The sequence below is a fragment of the Cornus florida genome, unplaced genomic scaffold, assembly GCF_030987335.1.
Source record: "Cornus florida cultivar Cherokee Brave unplaced genomic scaffold, ASM3098733v1 CherokeeBrave_3.0.0_Hap2_scaffold_257, whole genome shotgun sequence".
NCBI lineage: Eukaryota > Viridiplantae > Streptophyta > Magnoliopsida > Cornales > Cornaceae > Cornus > Cornus florida.
Genome location: NW_026775757.1, coordinates 1 through 25,000, shown reverse-complemented (window position 1 = coordinate 25,000; position 25,000 = coordinate 1). Strand labels below are relative to the sequence as shown.

The 25,000-nt window shown below is 42.9% G+C and overlaps 2 protein-coding genes across 2 annotated transcripts in view; both read left to right on the top strand.

Moving 5' to 3' along the window:
* The window catches only part of LOC132290530 (ATP synthase subunit alpha, chloroplastic-like), a 4,252-nt gene extending 4,135 nt beyond the window's left edge, over positions 1-117 (top strand). The window contains exon 1 of the mRNA XM_059790115.1: positions 1-117. This exon is cut by the window's left edge and continues 4,135 nt beyond it. The gene's annotated coding sequence lies outside the window, so the exon portion shown is untranslated.
* A 144-nt stretch (positions 118-261) lies between these two features.
* LOC132290532 (small ribosomal subunit protein bS16c) lies at positions 262-10,007 on the top strand. The gene is made up of 3 exons (XM_059790117.1): positions 262-2,102; positions 2,676-2,678; positions 2,990-10,007. The coding sequence occupies exons 1-3, from the start codon at positions 2,063-2,065 to the stop codon at positions 3,145-3,147; spliced, it is 201 nt and encodes a 66-aa protein (XP_059646100.1). The 5' UTR covers positions 262-2,062; the 3' UTR covers positions 3,148-10,007.
* The last annotated feature ends 14,993 nt before the right edge of the window (positions 10,008-25,000 follow it).

The window sequence follows — 25,000 nt, the reverse complement described above, 5'->3', positions numbered from 1 at the left end:
ACATTTTGTTCTTGGAGATAATTGCATTTTGCTTGAGTTATTGATATAAAGAAAAATAAAGTAAAATAAGGTAGACCAAAAAATCTTTCTTTTTCTTTGAACTCACCCAATCAAAAATCCTCCATTTCTCAAAGGAGAATAGAAGAAATCATACTTTCATACAATATCTTAATTGAATTATATGTAATGATCAATAAATTCAGTTTAATTCTATATCTACACGTGTTAAAATCCTAGCAACAATCTAATTTATTTTAGAGATATTTGGGCTGGAATTGACGAACAATCAATACCAATATTAGTCTTTATTAGTGTCGAATATAAATCGAAATGGGGCGTGGCCAAGTGGTAAGGCAACGGGTTTTGGTCCCGCTATTCGGAGGTTCGAATCCTTCCGTCCCAGAGCATATCCATTCTATTAGAATAAAGATTGTGTTTTTGAAAAACTTTCTGTTTAAAGATCTAATATTGGGTCGAATGTGATTCTTGTTTCTTATTTTTAATGATTCTTCTCTGAATCATATCTTTTTTTTTCACAAACTGGAATCTAGTTTAAATGACACGCAAATATAACTGAATCTATCTGTAATCCGGGTAAAATGGGAATATAGATCACAAGAGTTTGAATTCAAAAAAGTTGGGCGGGCTTTTCATCATATGCTCAGTCCCTTCATATTGAAGGAAGCTGGTTACTTCGAAAAACCTTACGCCCGTATCGAATTGAATTTTCAATGATGCATTTTGAATTGAAATGCGAAAGAAAAGCTCCTATATTCCCTATCTCTTATTCTCTATCCTTTCAATGAGAGGGCCCCGGTTATTAATTCTCTGTAAATCTCCGAATTCTAAGGATCTCTTGAATTCTAAACAAGAGGGAGTTCTTGGTACTAATTGAATTCAATCAATGGGATTAAGTTTCTTAAGACTGGGTTAGGATAGAATAAAAAATAGGAGCAAGGACTTAATCCGGACTTGTTTGGTTTTGGACCTATACAAGATAGTTAGCATCCTATTTTATCAGCTGCTTTTTTTATTTATGACTCATCATCCTCCTAGAATTGGGGGAGTAGATAGGAGTTAATTAGTAACGGAAGATATGAATTTCAATATCTGTGTTTGCCCGAATCTCATTAACAAACAATCAAGTTACATATGTAACTGGGGGATTTTCTTTGAACCCAGTTTTTAGGTATTTCTTTTTTGGCTATAATGAATAATTGTAAATAGATATTCAGACCGGGCCGATTCAGCCATTTTATTCACTTTATTTTATGGCAAGATTACAGAAAGATTACTACTACTACACTTCAAGTCAAACAAAATATAAAAATGCATATAAAATGAGGAAATGTTTAGCTTATATGTATTGTTATCGTTCTATTTCAGTGACAACGGCCTTTCGATTTTTATGAAAAAATTAGTGACAATTGTTCAGTCTATCTGATAGATATGAAACCCCCTATTCGTTCGATTCTGATTTTATCACTCAGATGAAAGAATAAGGACTTAAATCTTCCCTTACATAAGTCTTTTTTATCCATCTCAAAAAAAAGAAATTGGATTTTTTGTTTGATCTATCTATCCGCGCTTGAAATCATTGATGATTCAATTCGAAATGAAACAGAAATTTATCTATCTTGTGGTGATCAAATGCAGCCCTTACTGTAAAATTGGATTCAAATAATGTGTCAAAGTGGGAAACTTTTTCAATTATAACTATTTTTAAACCATTTTTAATGATTCCGGAGGAGTTGAATCTTTGGTACTTGAAGAAGCGTAAGATTGATAAATCTATCCTATTGAGTCACTTGAAGATGCAAATTAAAAAAAACTTCTTTTTTCGTCTTATTTATGTTTTTTTTTATAAAAAAATGTTGTATTCATACAATAAAATATGGAGTTAAGTTGCATTTTTGTTGAGATTCCTTCAGAAAAATATCTACCCATCTATATAGAAGAGAAAAATCTAGATTACTATGGACCGACTGAACCAATGACTATTCATGATTCCATAATTGAATATTGAATCATTTCCATACCGGTTCCAATTTAGAGGAATGTTATGGTAAAACTTCGTTTGAAACGATGTGGTAGAAAGCAACGTGCGACTTGAAAGACACGATCCGTTGTGGATTCTTACATCCATCATTTTATATAGGAATGAAGGTGCTCCTGGCTCGACATCATTTGTTCTGTTCCACTAGAACCCCTCCTTTTTGTTGGGTTGTAATGTAAATAGTACATGGTGGAGCTCGAGCAGAAAGTATTGATTCATTTCTCGGGGGCAGGGATCTAGGGTTAATGCTAATCAATAAATTGGAACAACTTCGTAAGTATATCTTCGATATAGAAATAGAAATCGAAAGAATCCAATTCGAGCAAGTTTCCGCCCAAAAAGGAAAAAGAAAATTGTTGGAATTGATAAAACTCTTTCGATCCAAGGTGTATCGCGCGGGAATCCACCGTTCATATGATTCTTTGATAGAAAGAAATCACAAAAAGGGTATGTTGCTGCCGTTTTGAAAGGATTAAGGATCGCCGAAGTAATGTCTAAACCTAATGATTCAAAACAAAGATAAAGGATCCCCAGAACAAGGAAACGCCGTTTGAGTTGTCTCAATAACTGGATCAGAATGAAGAATTTAAATTGTTTTTAAATGAGACAAACAAAAAAGGGGGTTAGAGACCACTCAATAAATGAAATAAATGCCTAAAGATTTTTCTTTGAGCTATTGGGGAGTTATCCAACTTGAGTTATGAGTACAAATGATTTTTTTCTTTTTCAGTAAGGAAGAGAAGAAGAAAAAAGGGCTTAAATCATAGCCTAATTGATTTGATGATTTTATGGATCCATTTGCCATTAGAATTCTATATTATAATTCGATACATCGAAATCACTTCGAATCATTTTTTCTTGAGCCGTACGAGGAGAAAACTTCCTATACGTTTCTAGGGGGGGGTATTGTTCATCTACATCTATCCCAATGAGCCGTCTATCGAATCGTTGCAATTGATGTTCGATCCCGAAGAGAGGGAAGAGATCTTCGGAAAGTGGGTTTTTATGATCCGATAAAGAATCAAACTTATTTAAATGTTCCTGCTATTCTATACTTCCTTGAAAAAGGCGCTCAACCTACAACCTATTGATCATCCAAGAATAGGTTTTGCTCTATTGCAACCTGTTCATTGAATCTCTTTTCTTTTCTTTGTTCTTTCTTCCTATCCGTACTTATAAGAGAAACCACGCTCTGAACTTCAATCAATGCTTGGTAGGCTTGCGTGGCAGTCTTCTAGTCTGAATCCATCTGCTTTTTGCCGAAGGGTTGGCCGATAGGGCGGATGGATCCAGAGCGAAAACGAGGAATTGGTCTTGCATGATCGGCGAGGAACTACTTAAATAGGGTTGTCCACTTTTCCATTTTTGGATCCTCTCCTTGCTTCTAATGAAATAGGAACGATAGGCTGAGCTCTTCACACAGGTAAATAGTTCCCCCTATTGATCTTGCCGGAGCGGTTCGGTACGCAGGAGTGGCTCGGACACAAGCCTGCCCCAGATTCAAGGAGAAAACTCTTCTTTTGACTGGGAATTTCGTATGTAGAAAGGAGTGATCGAGAACCTGAGACCTCAGTGCCTTCTTTTGATCTTGCTTTTGTTCCCGTACAACTTGACTACCAATACCAAGCCCAGCAAGGCTTACGTCAAACCGGGACAGAGAGAGCAGCGGCTCTCGGATCCCAACCAAGTGAGATTCTCCTATAGAAAGCAAATCAAACCCTTCTATGGGTAATTGCCTATATAGTCTAATTGGGGAAACTAGCTCTTTGCTTCTGCTCAAGAAAGCACGCGCACTCTATTTGAAAGGAATGGTCTAGGGGCAACAACCCTACTTTACACAAGAAACGGGAGGTCTCAACGAGCCTCATCTTTCAATGCCGAATGCGAAGGTTACCCCCTAGAAGTCAGATTGGAATGAGCGAAATAGCCTGTGAAGTGCCACAGAATGAGAAATGGATCTGTTTTAATCGCACTTTTTCTGTATATTTGTGGGAGAGTCATCTCATCTCTTCGAGTCCTCGATACGATGTGCTTTGAGCGCGTAAAAGGGAAAACCTCTTCAATGGCTCTGCAACTCATCTTTCCAATTCATTTGAAGTAAAGGCTACGAGCGAAAAACAACGCAAAATGGAGAAAGATTCGCTACTCATTTGATCTCTTCTTTTCTTATTCTTTACTTGCAAGTTTGATAGTACTTAGCCAGCCAGGGGGAGTCGAGAGACCGTGCTCGGAGTTCAAACTCTTTTCTAACGATGCGAGATGATGCGGCAGATTGGTTATGCTACTTCTTTTCCGACCCTTACTGTCGGTGGCATTAAGGAGGAGCGGAGCTTAAAAGAACCGGAGCTGGAAGAACTCTTCCAAAAAAGATCCCACTGGAGCAGGAACCAGATCTTGCGACTTGCCTTATGGATCAAGATACGATTCTTCCCCTACTAGAATCAAAGAAATATGATCCTTCATTCACACGTACCGGAACCTCTCAAAGCCAATCTCTCGTCTTTGAGTTGCGAAGCCGAACCAAGATTCTTTCTCATTGATCGGTGCATGAAGAGGTATTACGCGGTATTGTCGACCAACCAATCAGCTTAAATGCAGCCAAGTTCACACGCCGTGAAAAGAAGCTAAATCCATCACTAACTTGTCATTAGATTCCTGTGGAAGCACTATTTCGTAAGAGGATCCCCCAGATAACGTCTTTCGTAGTGACAACTTCGATAGCGAAACACTTTTCATTCTCTTTCTTTGCTGTTGCTCCATCGTGTCACCTTTTGAGGAATCTTCCACTATCCTTTTCTTTTGTTTTTCCGCAGTGGAGTCATCGTAATGAAAGTGAAAAGCTCATTTTTCTTCATCCTCTCTACCGAACTTCCTAATCATTTCGTTTAGGAGTCGGTTTAGGAGTTGATGTCGGACCGGATTTAGCAGTTGGTGGAGAAGTCGAACATGAAGAAACTTAGGTGTACATAGGATGCACTTGATTGCAATTAGATGGCCTCATAAAAGGCTTCAAAACCGAAGATTCACCCCGAAATAGAGAAGAACACGGGAGAGGGATCTAAAGTGGCTTAAAGCTCGCTAGAATTGCCATAGAAGAGCACTTTTTTCTTGTTGTGTTCGAGACTTCTTCTATTGCTCAGAAGATCCAATCTTCCAATATGCTTGCTTTAGGACCATTAACCGAAAAGTGCATTCTCATATAGCTGTGAAAGCTTAGAAATGGAGGAAGAAGGGGTAGAACCCTCTAACGTAGGGGCAAGGAATCATCAAGTTTAGTGGAGTCAGCAATGATAGGTAGAGTTTAGGACCTTCGCTCGAGAGGGTTGACTAGGTGTGTGTAGACGCAAAAAGAAAAGAATGAACAAAAGACCCCGCTAGCGTAGAAGGAATTGCTCTTGTAACATCCGGAAGAAACCATTCTTACACTTGTCTACCGCCCCAGTATCCCTTGCCTGAATAAGGTAAGATCTGAAGTCGCTTGACTTCACGTATTGAGTAGTTTACTTAAAGTAGCCTCTCTTGCCTAGCTGTCTTCCCACGAGGTATTTGAAAAAGTAAAACAAAACACGTTCTATATTGAGATTGACTCACGTTGACACAATGATTTCCAGCCTTGAGTCATCATGGAAGTGATCGGTTCAAGAAGATTTCGCAGAAAAAGATTCAGTGTCTTACTCATTCCTTATTGATAAGAATGGTTGCTTTAACCGTCTGAAAAGACTAGAACTAAGGGTCCACTCTTTGGGCTTCGCTTGACCCAAGCCAACAACCCCTCTCTGCCTTCGATCGGGGTTCACTCCTAGCTCCTTGCCTCAATTCCTTATCCCATTTTTCCTCTATCAGAGAACGTTAGCATATTTCGGTATGCCACGAAGCAAGGGATTGAGCTGCGCACCGTTGTTTTGTCTAGCCCTGGTGCCCACAAAAGTCTGAAATTTAGCGAAATAGCAACCTCTTCATTAGAAGACCCCATGGCAGGTTATCTTAGCAGCGACAGAGCACCCTCGTTAGGAAAGCAAGGTCACATACGGAATACCTGTGCGTGCGTCTCATTCGGTTGTTGAAGACCTATTTCCTGTGCTAGCTTCTTGTCTGACCTCTGATGGATCTTTGTAGCAGGAAATGTCCCGATTCGATCGAGATCATAACTAGCTCCCTATCACAATTCCGAAAAGTCATCTATATTGTCAACTGGCATTGGATCAACGGATGGTGGTGCAACTAGCGCTTTGCTACTGAAGCTACTACATACAAGGGGTTCAGCAATCAGTAGTGCTGCTATCTTTCGGAAAGGGAGGTAGTTGTGTCAATTCTTTCTCCATCTGCTTTCTTTTTGTTACTACTGCCTACTATACATCGTTGAGCCCGTGTCATACTGCTAGATCTCCTATTCGTTCCGGGACAAGAGAAACTCGTGGCTGTCAGCATCACGAACATAAGGGGCTGGGTATCACTATGGATACGAATCTCCAACTGTGCTCGATTGACATCTGCATCTGCGGGCACGTCATCTACAACTCGCTCTGTGTCTTGATCATATGCTGCTGACTAAGCAATAGAAACTGGAACTGTTGCTACTAGGTCAACTGAGTCAAGTAAATCCATTCAGTCAACTAAGTCAAATGATTCTTATAGTTCAAGCCTCTAATCTTGATCAACGGTGTGGTAATGTTGGTAATTAGACCAAATTCTGCAATCTCCCTGTCTTTTTTCTAACTAAAGACTAGGGGGGAAACCTCTCGAGTATCTATCGCGAGCCTTATTGAGAAGCGGATAGACTGAGTTGCCAATTGAGTCAGTTGCCAGAAGGTGATTTGGAAAGCGCATTCCCCGATCCATTCTATGGATATATGAGGAGATTCTGAAACAACTAATGGAACGAAACTCTTGGAAACTTCATAGCGTAATAGCCTCCTTGAGGCTTTGCCGCAGACCTCTCTCTACTAATTGGGGCTTCTTCCTCACCTGGTCTTAGATGATCGGAGTCTCTGCCTCAATGGAAAGGTGAATCTTACTCATTTGCTAATAGCTCTTAATAGAATGACTGTAGTAAAGGAGGTTCGGGACGAACGAGTAGACTGATTAGTAAGAGGTTGGTTCGGGTTATTGTTGATATTCTCTTAAGAAACAAACAACTATTCATTTGATAGAAGAACGACTCCCTCTAGTCAATGACTTCAGAAAGATCATGCTACCTTCATGGAACAGATGATCAATCAAAGAATAGGGGATGGTTTCTGGGTTCAGAGTTGGATCTTCTACACGGAACAACAACGGAAGCAACAGGCTTATTGGTTGAAGCAAGGCAATGTCATAGGGGCGGTAGGGAGTCTTTTCGGGCACTATTCATATAAAGAAGTTCTATTTCTCTGATGGCGCGCAGTAGCCTATAGCTATGGACTATAGGAGTAAGGTTAGCCCTGGGTAAACTCTCTAAGAAGAGGACCATCTGGACGAGAAGAGAAAGAGATTGACAAGCAAATAGCGAAACTACAAGCTGAGAAGAGTGGAAATCAAACTGTTCGAATTCTATTCTATAGTAGTAATATCATAGTAAGACTGCCCCTTATTAGAGAAGCTCGGTTTATCAGTCGTCTTCCTATTATGAAAGATTCTTCTTGCTTTTCCACTTGCTCTTCAACTGCGGCTGTTATCTTTAGTGAAGGGTGGCCAGGGAAGAAGACAGAGAATCAATAGATGAATGTGCGCAAAGAAAAGACAAACAAGCAACAAGATTCATACTATCATACTCCTCATACTCCAAGGATTATAACTACCATACTCAAAAGAAAACATACGCCCATAGGTACATAGGAAGAAAGAGACGATGGTCTCCAAGGTTGTACTTCGCTTAGCTTAGTGTTTAAAGAGAAGTCTTATTCCATTTCCTGAAGGACATGTCGTACCTAAGGCCGATGCTCTTAGTAAGAAAATAGATTGTAAATATCATGATTTCACTTCCACAGAGAAATGCTGTCCCAGATGCAAGTTTGATAGAGCTGCGGAGGAAACGTTTAGATCTGAGGTGAAAACCGCAGATAAAGGAAGTGGCCTATAATCAATGTGGTCCAGAGACCAGTTCAACAGCAGAAGCTCGAACCAGCTTTGCAGCGCCTAACCTATCCGACTGGAGATGGTTATGGGAGTGGACGTGGCGGATTTCTCATTCATCGCTGCTACCTCTATCTCAAGGGGATTGTCCAGTTTCGGAGCTTTTAGATGAAGATGAAAAGTCTCAGTAGCTCTTCCTTCTTTCCTTGTCTTCTTTTCAAAGATTGGGAACATCATTGACTATCTTGTTTGATTGAGAAATGCTGGTTGGAGAGTCCGGTGGTGAGGCATAAGCAGCAGAAATGGCTGACGTAAATTAGCTTCTGAAAGCTTAGTTGGACGCAGGGAGAGCAATTAGGAGTGAATTTCTCAGACTTGAGCCATGCCTCTATTTATGTCTCCAGACGAAGGAAGTCACAACTTCAACAGCCTACTCGGGCTACAACGCAAGAAAAGGAATCCGAGTCATAGGGGTGGTTTCATCCTCTCGCTGCTGCAATCGGCTGTTTGAAGCACTATTTCATGAATCACTTCCCATCCCAGCATCTCCCTATCTAATTAGGATATTGGCAACATATCCTGGAATTGCTAGTCCCTCGAAGCCATCTAATGCTTTGTCTTCGACCTATCTTGCTGGGTCGCTAGATGGAGTTCTCTATTCTTAGTCAATTCTGCAGTTTCACTAAAGCAAGTGGAGTCAGTCAAGAGCTTGAATCTGAAGTTACCGTTTACCGGAGAGGATCCCGGTTAGTCACGGCTCGAGCAAGAATTGACTGTCATCCTCATAGGTACTTCCCGAATGACCGTTCTATAAATAGAGATATACCCCATATACAAGAAGAAAACAGAAAACCACTGGCCACCAGAGGGGAGCTTCACTTGGAAGGTGAACAATGCGAGGTTAGCAGAAAAAGTAAGAACCTAAGCAGATATAAAGCGAGTGCGCTGCGCCCCCACATTCAAGAAAGAACCGTGTACCGGACTTCCGAAGCTATTCATGAAAGGCTTCCAGAAATTCTCTTCATTCGAGCCATGTCAACAACAGTTCCAAACCTTCGTCTTTCTTTTTACGATGAATCACTTTCTTTCTCTTAACATTCTGGCTTCTGCTCTTCATAAAGAAGAGGGGTTTACAGCTTTTGATGAAGAAATCTGCTCGACAGGAGGCTCAGCGTCAGAAAAAGAAAAGATGATCTTCCTTTTGAACCCACGCACGAGGAATCAATGTGGGAAGGGGACTTAGCTAAGTGGAGATGATTTCAGTCATTTTGATGCTATATGCGACTAAACTTTTCGAAAAAGAGAACCGGTCTAAAGGGTAAAATTGGCTTGCCAGCTTTTCCATATATATCCGGCATCACTTTCTTTGTTATCCCCGCCCATGAATTCACCAGTCAACCTGTTGCTTCCTTACTAACAACTCAACTCTAGTTAATCTGCTTGCGCTTGCCTTTTTCTTTCCGTTTTGAACTGCCATGAAGAACCTTTCTGACTTAGAAGAAGGTGGTGAATCACCAAAGTAGTCTATCTAATTCATATTGATTATCAAAGCGGGCAAACCACTTCTCTATTTCTATTTCATTAGTTTGGCGAAGTGGTTATTCCTTGCGCTTTTATCGGACCTTGGGATCGCAAAGAAAAGAAGTGCATTCCGATCCCTTTCATTCAACCACCGCGTCTTTATTGTTTCAACCTAAGTCAGACTTTTTCCGGTCGAATAGGGGAACAGCTTGCTAGCTTTCGGCCCTTGGCTGCCAGCAGAGCGGAGAGGTTCATCATTCTTTTGCCCCATATCGGGGATAGATTGAGCCTCCGGATAGTGGCTTGTGAGGCCCAAAAAGGGGTTTCAAGATCTACTGGATTGGCCATTTTGGGTGGATGGTACTAGCTTTGGGGTTACGAGGTGACTTCTCACGGGCTTCGCGGAAGATCCCAGTATCGGGGGCAAGACAAGATCCATGAATATCTCATCATCAACCTGTCTGTACCCGAAGAACCCTAGACAGGGGGTAGGTAGGCAAAGATCCCCGAGTGGTCAATGCTGAATCGCCAACCAAGTCAACAATCAAATATTCCTACTTTTCCGCCCATCCACTTTCATTCTTCATCTAAAAACTCACGGAGTAAGCAACTAGACACCATTTTCCTTGAGATCGAAGATCAACAGGTTCTATTGACCTCAGCTTAGTAGTTCGACCACTCCTTTGATCCATAGGCATATGGGTTTACATTTTCTTTTCTTTCTATTCCATTTCCAGTGTAGAACCAAGTTTCAGCCTTTCTACAGTCCTAAGTCTGACTCCGATACCTATTATGAAAGCTAATAACAGTAGGAAGACAAGGGAACCAGAGGAAAAGGCAGTTCGCTATGACCTCTGCCATGGATGGGTAAGAGCTTTTGGGCAAGAGGACCAAAACCCCGCCGATCGTCGTGATATGTGAAGAATTGCCCAGTGGTTTTGAAAAAAGCCTGGACTCTTACAAGGTCGCTTTCTTCGTCTTCTTTTCCAGACTCGTGTTCCTAACCTAACCGCGGGTCGACTCGCCGACACGCAGGGGTAAGTTATAGGGCACTGGCCCGTCTCCGTATGATCCGTAGCCAACTAGTCAGACTAGTGCTGTGGGGGGACTCATTCTATTCTCTCCGAGGTCAGGAATGGGGAATGGTTTAAGGCTTGAGTCGAAGACTGCGTCTCGTCTACGATAGCCAAAATCGCTCCATTTAAAGATATACTGGTCAATAACTACAATTTTGAGAAAGATTGTCGCAGACTCCAGAGGCATCTATCCTCCTCCCGTTGAGGTGTAAGTGATTAACCCTGCCTTGAGGCAGAGGCGTATTTCAGCTTTTAAAAGCCAGCCACTCAGATACAAAAGCTAGCGCCAATGCGAAATTTCCATTCCCAACAAAAGAAATTGATTTTATCAGACTCTTCCTCTCCCTAATGTGAGTTCGATCAGGCTTTAGTCTTTGTGGGATATGAATTTAGCACTTTCGACTCAACAATCTACTATCGGGTGCCAAAAGAGGCAGGCTCGTTAGCAAAAGAACGTCTATCTAACATACGAAATACCTGGCAGAGCTTTCAAGAGCTTCATCTCGAACCATGCCTCCAGAAAGAGTCGCTGGGCAACCACTCATATATGGGATTCAAAAAGTGATGAATTTAGCATCGATCAACAGAAAATGAACCAGCAGCGGGCCAAGAATCTCTCTATTCTGGTTTGACGAATGTCCAAGACGATGGTTTCGCAAAGGAGCAGGAGGCTCTTGCTCGGAGAGGTCAAGGTTGACCAACTTGGGGTTTGGTTTGCCCCTTTGAACGCTATTTACAGGATGAAATGGAATAAATGCACTCTCCTCTGTCTCACTCAAGTGAGAGCGAGTCCGCATTTTCTCGTAAGTAGGTTGGTGCGAAAGTCATAGCCTCCGTTTAGCTACGAAACTGTAACTCAGTCACTCAGTAGCTCAGTCTTTGTCAAATTGTCTACCCCAGCAGCTTTGTCAGCTCGGCCTGTAGGTCTTTGAAAGAGAGTTCTTTTCTGTTTGAGAAAGAGTTGATTAGCATCTTGGCTGGGCATTTCCTTTCTTTCTTTTCTTTCTATGAACCGGGCGTAGTCGTAAGAGTTTGCTCTTCGATGAGAATGGATTGGAAAAACCTCCTCTTCGAATCATTTGACTTCTCTTATTTCATATTCTCCAACGGATATTCTTATCAATAGGTCAATCGCTTCGGTGAATGAGTCCTTCTTTTCTAAAACACTCCTAGGGTGTGGTGTGATAAGGCAGCCATTGCTCAACATAGGGCCCCGGTGAAGCCCATACCCTTGGATGCTTAGGTGAGTCTCTCCCCCTTACCAGTGGGATAGTATTTACTCGCAAGAGCTCATCAGGCAATTGGAGAAGTGGTGGATCGAGTGGCAGAAAAAGACGAAGGATTTTCGTGTTGAATTGGTTGGCGATTCCGCATTCCCCACCCCCGGAGCTTTTCTTGACTCCTTTTCTATTACATAAATAAACAACACTTTCTTGATGGAGTGAGAGGTTCCTCTTCGGATGAACTTTCATTAATGCTTGGCTCCCCTGGCTCTTGCCTCTATTATTGCGTCTATCCGTGCGAACCTAGTATTTAGATTCGGATTCTAGGTGGATCCCTTGCTATTTCCTTTGTCAACCTGTCCAACAATCCTTTGCCTTGAAGGCTTGGTCTCTCGACGTATATCGATGAAAAATGGGAAACGGGATAGAGGGAAGAAGCTATTACGATCGAAGATACAAGGCGACCTATGGTTAGTAAACAACAGAATGAATCCTTGCCTTGGGGAGAATGGAAGAAACTCTATATTTTGTTTGGAAGCTTCAGACCGAAACTCGAATATTGTTCGTGTGCAGTGAGCTCCATAGCATTCCTCCATGTGGCATAAAGAAAAGTCCCCTTCTATTGTGGGTGGCTTCGAGGAAGCATTCGAAAATCAAACTCTGAATGGCTCTCCCTTTAATTCATAATAGTTTAGGAAGCAGCTGTTCGAAAGAAACTCTGCCTGGGTCTATCTGTACTGAAATACTAATCTGAACTCGAAGAAAGTCTAACACCAAGATAGTTGGTCTCCCTTGGAAGTAGAACATGAAGAAACTCGTATGGGTTAGGCAATCTCCGATTGATATCGATTTACTGACCAGGTTGCAATAGAGGAAAACCGATTCTTTGATGATCTATAGGGCATTCCCCAAAATCTTGATTTCCGGCGGTTTGTGACTAAGGAATCTAGGCCGTATAAGACATGTTTGATTGCAGGTTGTGCGATAAGAGGTTTCCGTTGCTTAATGAATAATGGGCATGGAGCTTTCCCTTAGAACCGCATCATTCGAACGTGAGGCAACCGATGAGATGGAACTAGTTGTGATGGGTTCAGGAATGAATAGCTTAGCTGTACACGGAACAACAACAGAATCTCCGTTCCAAAGAGGAGATCTTAAAAGCCTTCCTTTTGGTTAATTTGATCACTATTGGACGAAGCAGAAGGGACAACAGGAGAACTCCAGAAACAAAATCCCTAAGGTTACATCCATTCAAAAAGAATGGCTCTAATGACTTCAAGAGAAGGTTCTTTCTCTCGGCTACTCCATTTTGTTTTGGAGTAAAGGGACATGTAGTTTGGGACTCTATTCTATTTTCCTGCGGTCTTCATATCATGGGAAATATATCACCACCAAACTTAGATCTCAAGGCTTTAATACTCACACCAAATTGGTTTTTGATCATCATAGGAAATATAAGAATATGGAATGATTGAGGTTGGGAAACCCCTGCCGAGAATCGAGAGGCGGGAGGGCACCGAAGCTACCACCAGACTAGCGAAAAGTTTTCCGACGAGGAGAAGGATGAAGACTCCAACCCAAGTAGCTCGACATGATGTGTACTTCGTTTCGCCTATGATCAGCGAAGTATGGTTTCTGGGTTCAGGAATGAATAGTTTGGTTTGATCTTCTACCTTACCTTTGTACTGATTTCAGTAAACTAACCTCCAAGAACCTAGGTTCACAGAGGCTTTTTAGCTTTCATTTTGTTCATTACTTCGAATTAGATCTAGATAATGACTTACGTAAAGGAGAAGAGAATGATCCCGCATTCGATGATGTTTGTGAATCGATAGCAAATGGACACCGGGGAAGGTTCAAAGATGGAATTCAAAATGCATTCTATGCGGAGGCTAAGAAACGGAGGAAGCCGCTTTCAAAGCTGGCTCTAGCTTTGTCACCGAACCCCACAGCTGACTCGACCGAGAGAAAAGAAATTAGTAACGGTAGGGGGCCTAGAGTTCCGTTCAAACAGCTCCAGTTTTCTCTGGATCGCTCAGGAAATGATTCTGCTTAATGGCTATCGATATCCTGTACATCCGCATGTAGCTGTGTTCTAGAGTAGTTTGTTCTTGTGGTTATTCATCTTCATGGGGGGGACCCCTCACCTGCGCTTGGGGTTTGATCTTTTTCTCTTCCCGCCCCGTTCACCGGCTCGTCAACTTAAGGACTAAAGGTAAAGGGGATCTCCTCATTCTAACTCTACTCTAATATAATAGTCACCCCCGGAATAGGCAAAGGTGCATGGACGCTTGTTCTGTCTACCTTATTTTCCGAAGGCGCATAAATGGATGAGGAACTGTTCTATCTAATTGGCATTAGTACGTGCGGCAAGTGCTTCTGACTTTTATACTCTTACTGAACGGGAGGCTCGAGAGACCTTGTTACATTGCCTTTTATCTCACTATGGTCGGAGACATCAAGCCATATCGCCACTTTTCATAGCTCAGCTTTCGCTCTGAACCTAGGTCGGTCAGGAGCGAGGGATTCATATTCTCTTTTGGCCTACACGCGTACAAAAGAAAAACTTCTCGGATTTGCCCTAATCAGTAATAAGAATCGGTAAGAGGCATACCAAAATGAATGTTCGTAGGGACAAAACTCCCCCTTCTACGTTTGCTCGTTAGCGCTTGCTTTTGCTAAGGGATGGACTGAGAGTTACATGGTTGGGTGCGAAACCCGCTATTCAACAAAGCAACGAGACCCATTTCTCTTATTTGTTTGATTCTCTTTCTGTCGATGCTTCGTATGCTGTGCTGACTGATGAGATGAGACTTTCTTTACCTTTACAACCAGATTATACCCCGCACGGTCTTATTTCAAACTAAATAAGAAAATAAAGGAAACTTAGGCGGAGATCCTCTCGTCGCTTTTAGGCCCCCAGCTACTTGAATTGAATGAGAGAAAAAGAACTGAACTGAACTCGAGCCAATCCTTGCGTTTGGTAATGACATGGAAGGAAAGAAAAAGACTCTGTTTGGCCATAAAAAGCCCTTTGAACTGCCTATGGGCGCCTAGACAGGAAAACACCCGAGAGATGGCGTGAACCGACCTTAAAGCGCACGATCATAGCCATAGAAGAGAAGAGTCGGGATTGGGGGTCGAGCCGAGGATGGCGATCCGGCTTGGCTGCTTCTCGTTGACGAGTTCCGAAGGGAAGGAGTGATCTCTCCCTATAAAGGGGATGTTGTAGTCAACACAACGAAAGCGCTTTCCTTTGGTGCGATAAGAGGTTTCGGAGGACCAACAAAGACGCAAGCCAAGAAGAAAGGATCGGACGGAATGGTCGGGTTGAAACGCGGCAGACCCGGTTCCTTCGTCTAGCCGGGAGACTGCAGGAGAGGATGTATTATAGGAAAAACGAGGATTTGAAGATCTAAAGGGAATGGACCAAAATCAGTCTTTCCAGCGGTTTTTCTATAAGAAAACCGGCCATAGCAGCCGTGTTTGATTCAGGGGACTTATCGATAGAAGAGACAAGGCTCCATCCTTATACGCCACACGGAACGCAAGGATGGTGTAGCAGCGGACAGCCCACCTAACGTTACTAAGGGCTCGATACGCGGCTGACTCGGTGCTTAGGGGAGAGTCTGACCACGATCTACGATCAACGGACTTGAGACTCCCACAGAAAAGGGGCTGGGGCCAGGCTTGGACTACCATTCCAATGGCATGGATGTTGCACCTCACCCTGAAAGAGAAGTCTCTCTAAATGGAATCTACACAGAATCATCCTCCTGCTGTGTATGTGCTCTAACTCTCATCATCGGAGTCAGCATAGTCTAAGGAAGAGTTCCTGTGCCTGAGCTTTTCCCTCATTCTTTTCGTTCTTACTGACCTTATTTAGGGAGGAGAAACGTAGATTGAAGCTTCGATAGGTAATCCCTCAACAAGGTCCGAGAACTTGGCTTTGCCCTAAGGAAAAGAGCCATTTCAGCACTTTTAGATTGAGCGTTATCATAGGCCTTGGATCTGGAATGACATTCAGAAACTTCCTAGTTAGGTATAGCCCTTGCTCTTACCTGTTTTAGTTCGTCGAGCCGGGAAAGCGGTTAGGGAAGGAGTTAGAGATCCTTGACGAGTTCTTTAGGTAAGGAGGTTCGTTCCTATATGAGGCAAGGCGATTCGGGAAGATCCTAAACTCATTTTCTGTCTTCATTTTAAAGGCTCTTACTGAAATCAAACTCATTTCGTGCACCCCATTTTCATAAAGATTGTTGAAATATTTGGAGAAGTAGGAAGAACAGCCTGAGCACGGAGTAAGAAAGGAGTCAGAGCGGAGTTATTGCTCTTCCTGGTCGAGTTGATAAGAGGGATGGCTCGAGCGAAGGGTAGCGTTCGGATTTGAGTCAAATGATTTGAGGTTGCTTGTTCTGAGGTGTAGATGCCACCGCGCCTTAACCGGGCGTTGAAAGACCAACTGCCTGGCTACCTTTTTCGCCCTTTCCGATATCTCCTATAGCAGCAAAAGTTTAGTCTCATATAGCAGCAAAATGACTGAACCTTGTTTTCGCTCTAGTGAGTGACAACAAATTGAGAAACTTCATTCTCCTATAGCTGTCAAAGCAGAGAACTCCATTCAAGATTAGGACTATACTACTGCCAACTGCGTTGCTAGATGGACGACCAGCACTATTGCATTGTTTCCATGTTGACGCAACTGATTTACTCAATCCGAAAGCAAGTTTCCGACATAGTAGGCTATCCGGATGACCTTTGTTCCCGATATCTTGTGTGGTCTTCGCCTTTTACTTCCCTTTGCTGCCAGGAGACTTTGAAGAATCTGAAGAGGAAATGAGATCTCTTTTTCTGCAATATGGACTTCATTCCCATGTTCCTATGTTTTGAATATTCACATTATATTGCTTGTTAGTATAGTATATATAAAGCTTGTTCGGATGGAAGAATGGCGTGTGGTGGCCTCCCCCAGTTCATACGACGATGGTTAGATCTGCCGGTTCACCAATCATTGATAGTGTTCTAGAAATGAAACGGGGGCAGGGAATCTGCTATGTAGATGACTTGGTTGTGCGGTGAAAAACCAAACCAAAATCAGTGTTCAGCGCCAAGGAGATGAAGGAATGGACCCAAATATGGGCATTACAAGACAAATTACCTAGTTGGTTATTTAGATGACGTCGTTTAGGCAGTAGCAGTAGGTTCGACCATTTTCTCATAAAGAATGGTCTGGGTCGAGTGCCAATGTGGCCCACCAGAAGGCCTTTGTGAATAACATGGGCCAGGCAGCATTTTGGCAAATTCAAATGGAAAAAGACCCTATCAATGAATTACGTGAGTTGGGTTTAGAACCATATACAACAATAGGGATGGAATGCAATGGGATAAAGCCTACTCAAAATCGGAGTTTGAACGAGCCTTTTCCTTTGACTTTCAAGCATCTCCTTCAAGTCACAGACAATCAAGAAGAAAGGCTAAGGGAACCACTGTATGTCCCGAGCGTATTGGCAGCTGCAAGGTCAAGGTCTCCAAGTGACATCAGTTGGCTTTCTACATACAGTTCGTTCAAAAAGTTCAGAAGTTTGATTTGTTGGAGTGGCCCCTCCGTGGAAACTTTGACCAATCGATTTTTTAGGGTGGACTACGGATTAGGCAGCGACGAAGATGAATCTACCGGCTCTTCAACAATGTCATCCGACTCCGAGTATGAAAGGGCCAGGTTTGAGAAAGCAAGGCCTACTTCCTATAGTCTTTATTAGGGCTAGCAGAGATGAAGCTCATCTCATATACGAACGAATTCACTCGCTAAGAGTGGCCGGGATACCCCTTTTAATACATAATATGATTGTTTTCTTCTTTTTGTATTGGTAAGAGCTTTGTTTTTATCTAAGTACGAGTACGAAAGTCAAAATAACTTTCTTTAATAAATGGTGGCGGGGCGGGAAAAAGTAGAAGATGACGTTGACGTGACGCAGTACGCTGATGTGTTTGCTGGCCTTTTCTGATGCCATTTCTTTCTCTTGTCAACATTTTTGAGTCTGCTTTCCTGAACTATCTGTTGACCATTCGAGGATTTTGGAGTGACTGGTCCAATGACGTCCCCAGGCTAGGGGAGGCGCTACTCTTTATTATATGGAGCATTGCATTACTGGGTCTAGCCTAACTCTTGAACTGCCAAGGACTGAAAGCACAGGAATGGCGTCTCAAAATCCATCCAAAATCTCTGAAAAAGATCAAGGAGATCATAAGAACTTTATGAGATATTGTGATGCTCTTCAAAAGATATTTTGAGTGTGAGGAACGAAGTACTCTCTCTGGTCGCTGTAGCGGGTCACAAAGAGAAGAGGGGCATTTCTATTCCTATAGCCACTCAGAGAGTGGTGCAACGCGCCGGCTTACTCCTTTAAAGAAAGGCTGCTGCAAAGTTAGCTGCTTGCACCGATAGACTATTTCAGTCTTGCTATACTTTTCCGACAGTTCAAGTTCAGATCCACAAATAATATAGAAAGGACTTCGTTCCTCCTACTTCACTAGCTCCGGTAACACCCCCACAAGCTAAGTACCGCGATAAGTCAAGTTGGAGCTGATAGCATTCAATGCTAGGCCAATGCTACTACCGAGTTCGACCCAATATAAAGTAAGAAAAGGGGTCTACGTGACCAATTGTGGACAAACCACAAAGAAAAAAGGGCGGTTCAAGGAGCTAACCAATTGTGCCGAATAATCAAATAAAAGACCACAGCAAATGTTTGAAATAAAATTCCTATTCCTTAGGTTGCTTGTGCCCCTAGAACCAGGGGTCATGCCCGTAGATCGGGGCTATGGGAAGTAGAACCCAATTCTGACACGAACCCGCCCCACAAAAAACGACTCGTTCCTATTTCAATTCTATGATGCGAGGCGCGTAATCATTAGGAAATAAAGGCGTTCTGACAGATGAAGTATATAGCTAGCGAGGAAAGCGGAAAAAGGTTAACATCTTCTTCACTGTTAGGCCATCGCTCAGGGGGGGAGACAGTCAGTGGTCTTTGCAGCATTTCTCCCGTTTTGGGAACTCGACATACATGGAAGAAATGGAACCGGTAATTCGATACATTAATAGTAAGCAGAAATGAGACCTGTGGTGCCGTAGCGTCTGTTGAAGTCTCTTTTGCCAACCCACCTGCTAATATTAGGAGCTACTGACTCAATCTATCGTCGTACTTGCCTCAATCAGCGATCCTTTCTTATTGGCTTGCGTCTTTGTAAGACGAAAACCCCTCTTCAACTCGTCCTTACTCTACGATAATCCTGGCTTCCTAGCCATTCCACTCTTGAGGTACTGAGTGAATCCGATCAGCTTAGCGCACAACCAAACATTTGGAATAGATGGATGCGCTTGCACTCGTTCTTTAGCGAAGGTGCGGTGAGCTACGGGTGATCTTGAATGAGCTTTGAGGAGTTCGGTACCTCGTTGGTTAGGTACGGAGGAGCCCTCGTTCGTATAAAGTAGGGTCGGTACTGGCGACCCCGAAGCGCAGGTAAGGGCCACATGTCACTACCACGGCGCCTAAGAAAGATGATACCAATCCAGCTCAGGTACAGCAGCGGAGGAAGAAGTGATGATCGTTGAGTCGGTATGTAGGGAAGGTCAGTTTGAACATCACTTGCTGACCACGAACAGATGAGAACGCAAGCCTGGGTTAGGCAATCTCCGATTGATATCCTTTCGTAGGACGCTTGAAAGAAGGAAAGAAAAACAGCAGATTGACTCTTCTTTGGGTCCAACCCTTACAGAGGGGTACAACAGGGATTAGCGCGACAGGAAACCGGCCATAGAAGCCGTGTTTGATTGAGGGACCGTATCTCTTCCAGAGAGAAGCGAATTCCCCAGAAAAGCAAAACCAACAATTAGTAGAGTGAGGTCCGCGGAATAGCCTAAAGAAAGGTTTGGTTTGTCAACATCGACTGAAGGTTAGAAAGGAGCTGGACTTACAGAGACATCATGCACTTCCTTTTCAACAGATGATCAATTTCTCTGAGATTGACATTCATTCACATCAAAAGGAGCATCTCCAACAACATTCTCTAAACATGGCGATACGCCGAGCACTTTGAAACACATTTTTGCAAGAAGAAGAACCATCTAGAACAACAAACCCAGCCTCTTTGCTTATCTGATGTAAATTCTAACGGAGGAGGAGATTGGGACATCCAGGGGTAGTTAGATGGTTGCACCACAACACAAGCCTGCCTTTCTTCTCTTATTCTAAAGTCAACTACTTTCCTAATGCTTCCGTGGTGCACAAACCTTTGAAACTAAGGACCACCAGCCAACTCATTGGATTGTGGGATGACCCAAAAAGCATTCAAGGCCTATCTACTCAATCCGCCAGTCCTGTCCTGCTACCTACATGGCCACAGGCTTTTAGTTGTTACTGCCCGTCTTCTCTAGAACAAACTGGGGGGGCGACGTGGGGATTCGGGATCCCAACCATTGGGTATCTTTCTCGTGCTTCTTTCGAAGAATTGGCCAGACCGTACTGCCATTACTGCCTGTTATAAGTAGGTGAAAAATCTCTATATAAAAGAGATTTGAATGCAGAAACGGATTCCATTGAAGGTGAATGAACTTCAAAATCCTCAAAACCAGACGCAAAAGCTGTCAAATCGGAATCTTTTTCAATTTCAAGCTTATATTGACGAAGCTTGGAACGAAGTCCTCAGAGCGGATTCGTCTTTCTTTTCTGAATTCAGGCTTCACATAAGAGAAAGCGAGGTTTGAAACCCTATCCTATATAGGAATAAGGTTAGTAGGGAACGAATCAAAACAAAACCCAAGTGAAATTCATTTCATCATTATGTAAGAGAATTCAATGAATAGCTTTCGGAACAACACAAGACTTTGGAACTGAGATTGGAACTCAGATCAAGAATCAAATGAACAGCGAGCGGGATTTCAAAATTATGATTCTCGTAGAATAAGGACAGCTAGTTGATAGGCTTTTTGCTCTGTTTCCTTCAGTTTCTGATGGGGTTATCCCGTTCTTTGACAGGCTCCTATTTTCACTAGGATTGGTCCCTGTAGTGGTCAAACCTGGTGAACCGGGCTAACACTTGAATCTATTAGGAGTGGAAGGCATTTTCACTCATTTTCTTGCTATATGAGATCAAACTTTTGAAATTTCTTGGTCACCTTAGGAAATGTCATTTATCAAATGGAAATCAACCAATTACCAGACTTGCTTGCTTGCCCGAAGAAGAGAAATATCAAACTGAGACATATGGATGATTGCTCTTACTCATATGAATTGATAGGCCGTTGCCAGATGCCTTGAAAAACGGGCATATCCAACTGATAACAAGAAGGGGAGGAACCTTTCCTTCAGAAACTTCAGCATTTTGAATTTGGCAACATACCCTAGCTTTCAAAGAGAAGAGCTACTGACTTGAGGATACGCCTCAGGCCCGGCTCGCAGGGTGAATTTAAAGTGCTGGTCATCCGCCTTGACTTAAGGAGAGGCAAGAGAGAATGAGTGGGATATTCCCCGTTATGACTCAGGAAAGGGCTAGAGATCAGGATGACTCTTTGATTCGGGGCGAGTAGGCTAGTTAACACCGAGCGAAGATCTGCGGCTAACTCCGTTGAATCGCTGGTCAGCGTTAGAGATCATCTCGGGATTGGTTTCGGAGTTCCTTTATTAGGAGAAAGGCGGTTCGGGAAGATCAAAACCTAAAGGCCGGTAAACGGTAGCCCCCATGTGAATACAACGGAGGATAAGAAAGCACTTTCGGATTGAAGAAAGGAGATGGAATGTAATTCCGAAACTATAATTGCTGACAGGGAAGGGGGTTGTTAGAGAGGTCACTTGCTGCTAAAGCGGAAGCTGGATATAGATGAAATGAACAGGTTGCAATAGAGGAAAACCGATTCGAACATCATCTATAGGGGAATCTATCAACAACGGCAGAGAAAGTGGCTTAAAACGAACGAGAATGGCCCTAGAGGACGAATAGATGGGTTGTGCGCTAAGAGGTTCCACCTACTCTTTTCTATTGGTCCCCGTACATCTGGTTGTGTAGCATTGTTTTCTCTCTGTCGTTCACTATTGCTTGCTAATCCTGCTGTTTGTTTGATCTCTTCTTCCCGCACAAACTCCACTCTTGATCGTTCCGCTTCGTTACTAAGCCTCAGCTATTCTTCCCTCTATAGCCCTGTGAGTAGGAATACCGGGACGTGGTAGTCCCTCTAAGCGACCCCTTCGGTTGAACACCGTTGATCTTCTATCTCTAAGTACTTCGTTCCTCATGTCTTTCATCATCTTTTTCTTGGTCAAGCCACTCTTCTGCTCTACATAAATGGGAGGCAAAATAGGATTCAAGTCTGCCACTTTGCTATTGCCCATCTGTATCTTCAAGGATAGCAAAAGAGTTGTGAGTATAAATCAGTTTCATAACTAGGAGCATCTACCACAGGCCAGGCATAGAATGGGGTTATTTGCTTCATGCTCATCTATTTGAGAAAATTCCCTTTCTCTTTACAATTTGGATTGGATGTCTTCTTCGTCACATCCAAAAGACCCTTTTTGAGGCATCTCTCACAAGGATGATCAATCCTCTTACACAACGAACACACCTGAGGGCGCCATTCATACGCAAGATTCATGGTGCAATCAATCCCATGAACATCATCAATTACCATGGATTCCGGTAGGTCTTCATATATCTCAATTTACACCATCACATGAACCAATTTCCCCCTTTCACGATTCAAGGACAAATCATTCATATAAATAGGACGAGAGAACCGTGAGCAAATCTTCGACACAGCAAGTTTGCTTCTGCAATGGATAGGGGCAAGCGTAACCATACTGGTACCGAAACAAGCAAATCCTTCTCCAAGTTAACATTATTTTTCTCTTCAACACAATAGTTTGCCTTCAAGGGTGTGCACGCGTTGCAATACCTTCTCAAGATCAGATTCTTTCTCAAACCGAACCATGAAAAATCCTTCCTTATAATAAAATAGACAAGTTTGATCTCCTTACACCAGCGTCGTTCAATGAAAGGACTTAACTTAACGGGTAGTAGGGTTTCTCTTACCCATTACATACCCTACAACGGAGCAATGCCAACAATCCACCTGAGAAAGGAAGACACGGGTTGATGGTTAGTAAGGCACACAATCACTAGCTTCATGTGCGGAAGGAATAGACAAGGAGTGCTTTGATAAGGCAACGACCGATTTCCGCGAGAAGTCCAAGTCGTAGTCTCTCCGGCGTCTCCACTTGGGTCAGGGTTTAGAGAAAGCTGCATTACTATATGATATAGGGTTGGTTCTTCCTTCATCTCCTCAATCTAACAAGGATGTTTGGTCTTTTATTACACACACGAACACCACTTGGAAGGCACAACTGGAAGTCTGAAGCCTTCTTTGACACCCGATCCCAAGCGCTATCAATATGAGTGGCTTCCCATCGCCTTTCAGAGAAAATGAGTAGATCAAACAATCCGCTCAAGCTACCGTGCCTTTTGTCTCCAAGATCTCCTTGGCCATTGACATCGTTAGGAATTCCTTGATTTTGGCATTTCTTTGTATCTTGTTGGGTTGAAAATCTCTTAGATTGCTCTTACTTGGGTATCTTTGCGAGAGCTTAGTATTCACGTTTGGAATATGTCTACATCCATGAGTTTGTTAATACTGCCTCCTTTCCTTGACTCTATCTTACTCCCAGGCGAAGTTGGGGTAGGTTTCATTGGTGCCTTCTTTCTATCCGCCGTACGTTAAAGGAATCCACTTCATAGAGCACCCCTTCACTTCAATAGAATGTTTAGAGAAGAGAGCTCCAAAAAGGGCTAAAGGAATTTGTCTGATGCCGTTTAGGCTGTTGTTCCCATCCCATTAGCTAGTTTTTGAGCTTATTCAAAAGATTCGACTTGCATGTGTGAAGCATATAGCTCGACTGATGAGGACGGTGACTCCCATTCGGTCGGGCAAAAGCAAGGTTGCCAGTTCATAGTACACCATAGCTAGAAGGGTGAATTTTACGCGGGACAGTTCAGAGTAGGTTGAAGAAGTTTGAAACATTAACACTTCTCTTCTATAGGAGACAGATCCAGGGGAACAAGGTAAGCTCCTTCGAAGAACTTGGCACTTCTCTATCTGACTGAAGGCTTCTTCTTCTTCAAAACCGCTGGAAATGCATCTATAGTCTCCATTCCCTTATGAACCGTAAATCATAGGTTTAGCAGCCCTCAATCCGGTCTACGAATCGATATCAATCGTGGTAATTCCTGGAACGAAGTCCTGTTGTGATTCACATAGATGTTATTGACGCTAATTGCTTGGTCGAAATACCTCTCTTTCCGTAAGTCATTTGCTTGCTAATCCTGCTGTTTGTTCATCCCTCTCAACAAATTGTGTATAGAAAGTGCATCCGGTGTACACCTAGTAGTGTTTCTTCATGTTCTACTTGTCAACTTCTATCGGAGGTGAGTCACTATTTCAATAGGTCTGACGCTTCAGGGAAAGAAAGGTGGGATTTGCCGTATCTTACTCATTGAAGAATGGGCACCGCTGTCCTCAACATTTCTCTTCTATGCCCCTTGTAGTGACCTTTAAGCCACTTTCTCTGCCTCTTTCTCAGTATTTCCCATTGAGTCATCCCTCGTCTGTTTAGCTGCCTTTTATGAGGCCCAGGAGTTCAAGCTTTTCCTATCCCCCAATCGTCAAAGCATCTGAGGTTCAGCTCGCCGGGTGTACTATAAGGTAAACAAGGAGTTCTTCTCTTAATGATAGACCCTTCCAATTCTCTATCCTCTGCAGCTGTCTCAATAAAGTGCTCCTCTACTCCCTTTCTCTTAGCCGAAACCGAGGCTGAGGCTCTATAGAGACACACCTATGAAAGAGGAGATGCTGGCAACCGAATTCGTATATCCGCTTCGAAATGATGATAAAGTAGGGAAGAATGTGAGAAAAGAGCCGAAATCCTAATATGACCAAGTACCAAAGGAACCAACAATTAGAGCAAGGGAGCTCGAGCAAAGGAAAGGTATAGACATGAAGGGAAGCTAGAGCCCCTAATCTTTCATCTGTA

Excerpts from the sequence above, each read along its gene's own strand:
- LOC132290532 (XM_059790117.1), top strand. The coding sequence starts at position 2,063 with ATGGTAAAACTTCGTTTGAAACGATGTGGTAGAAAGCAAC.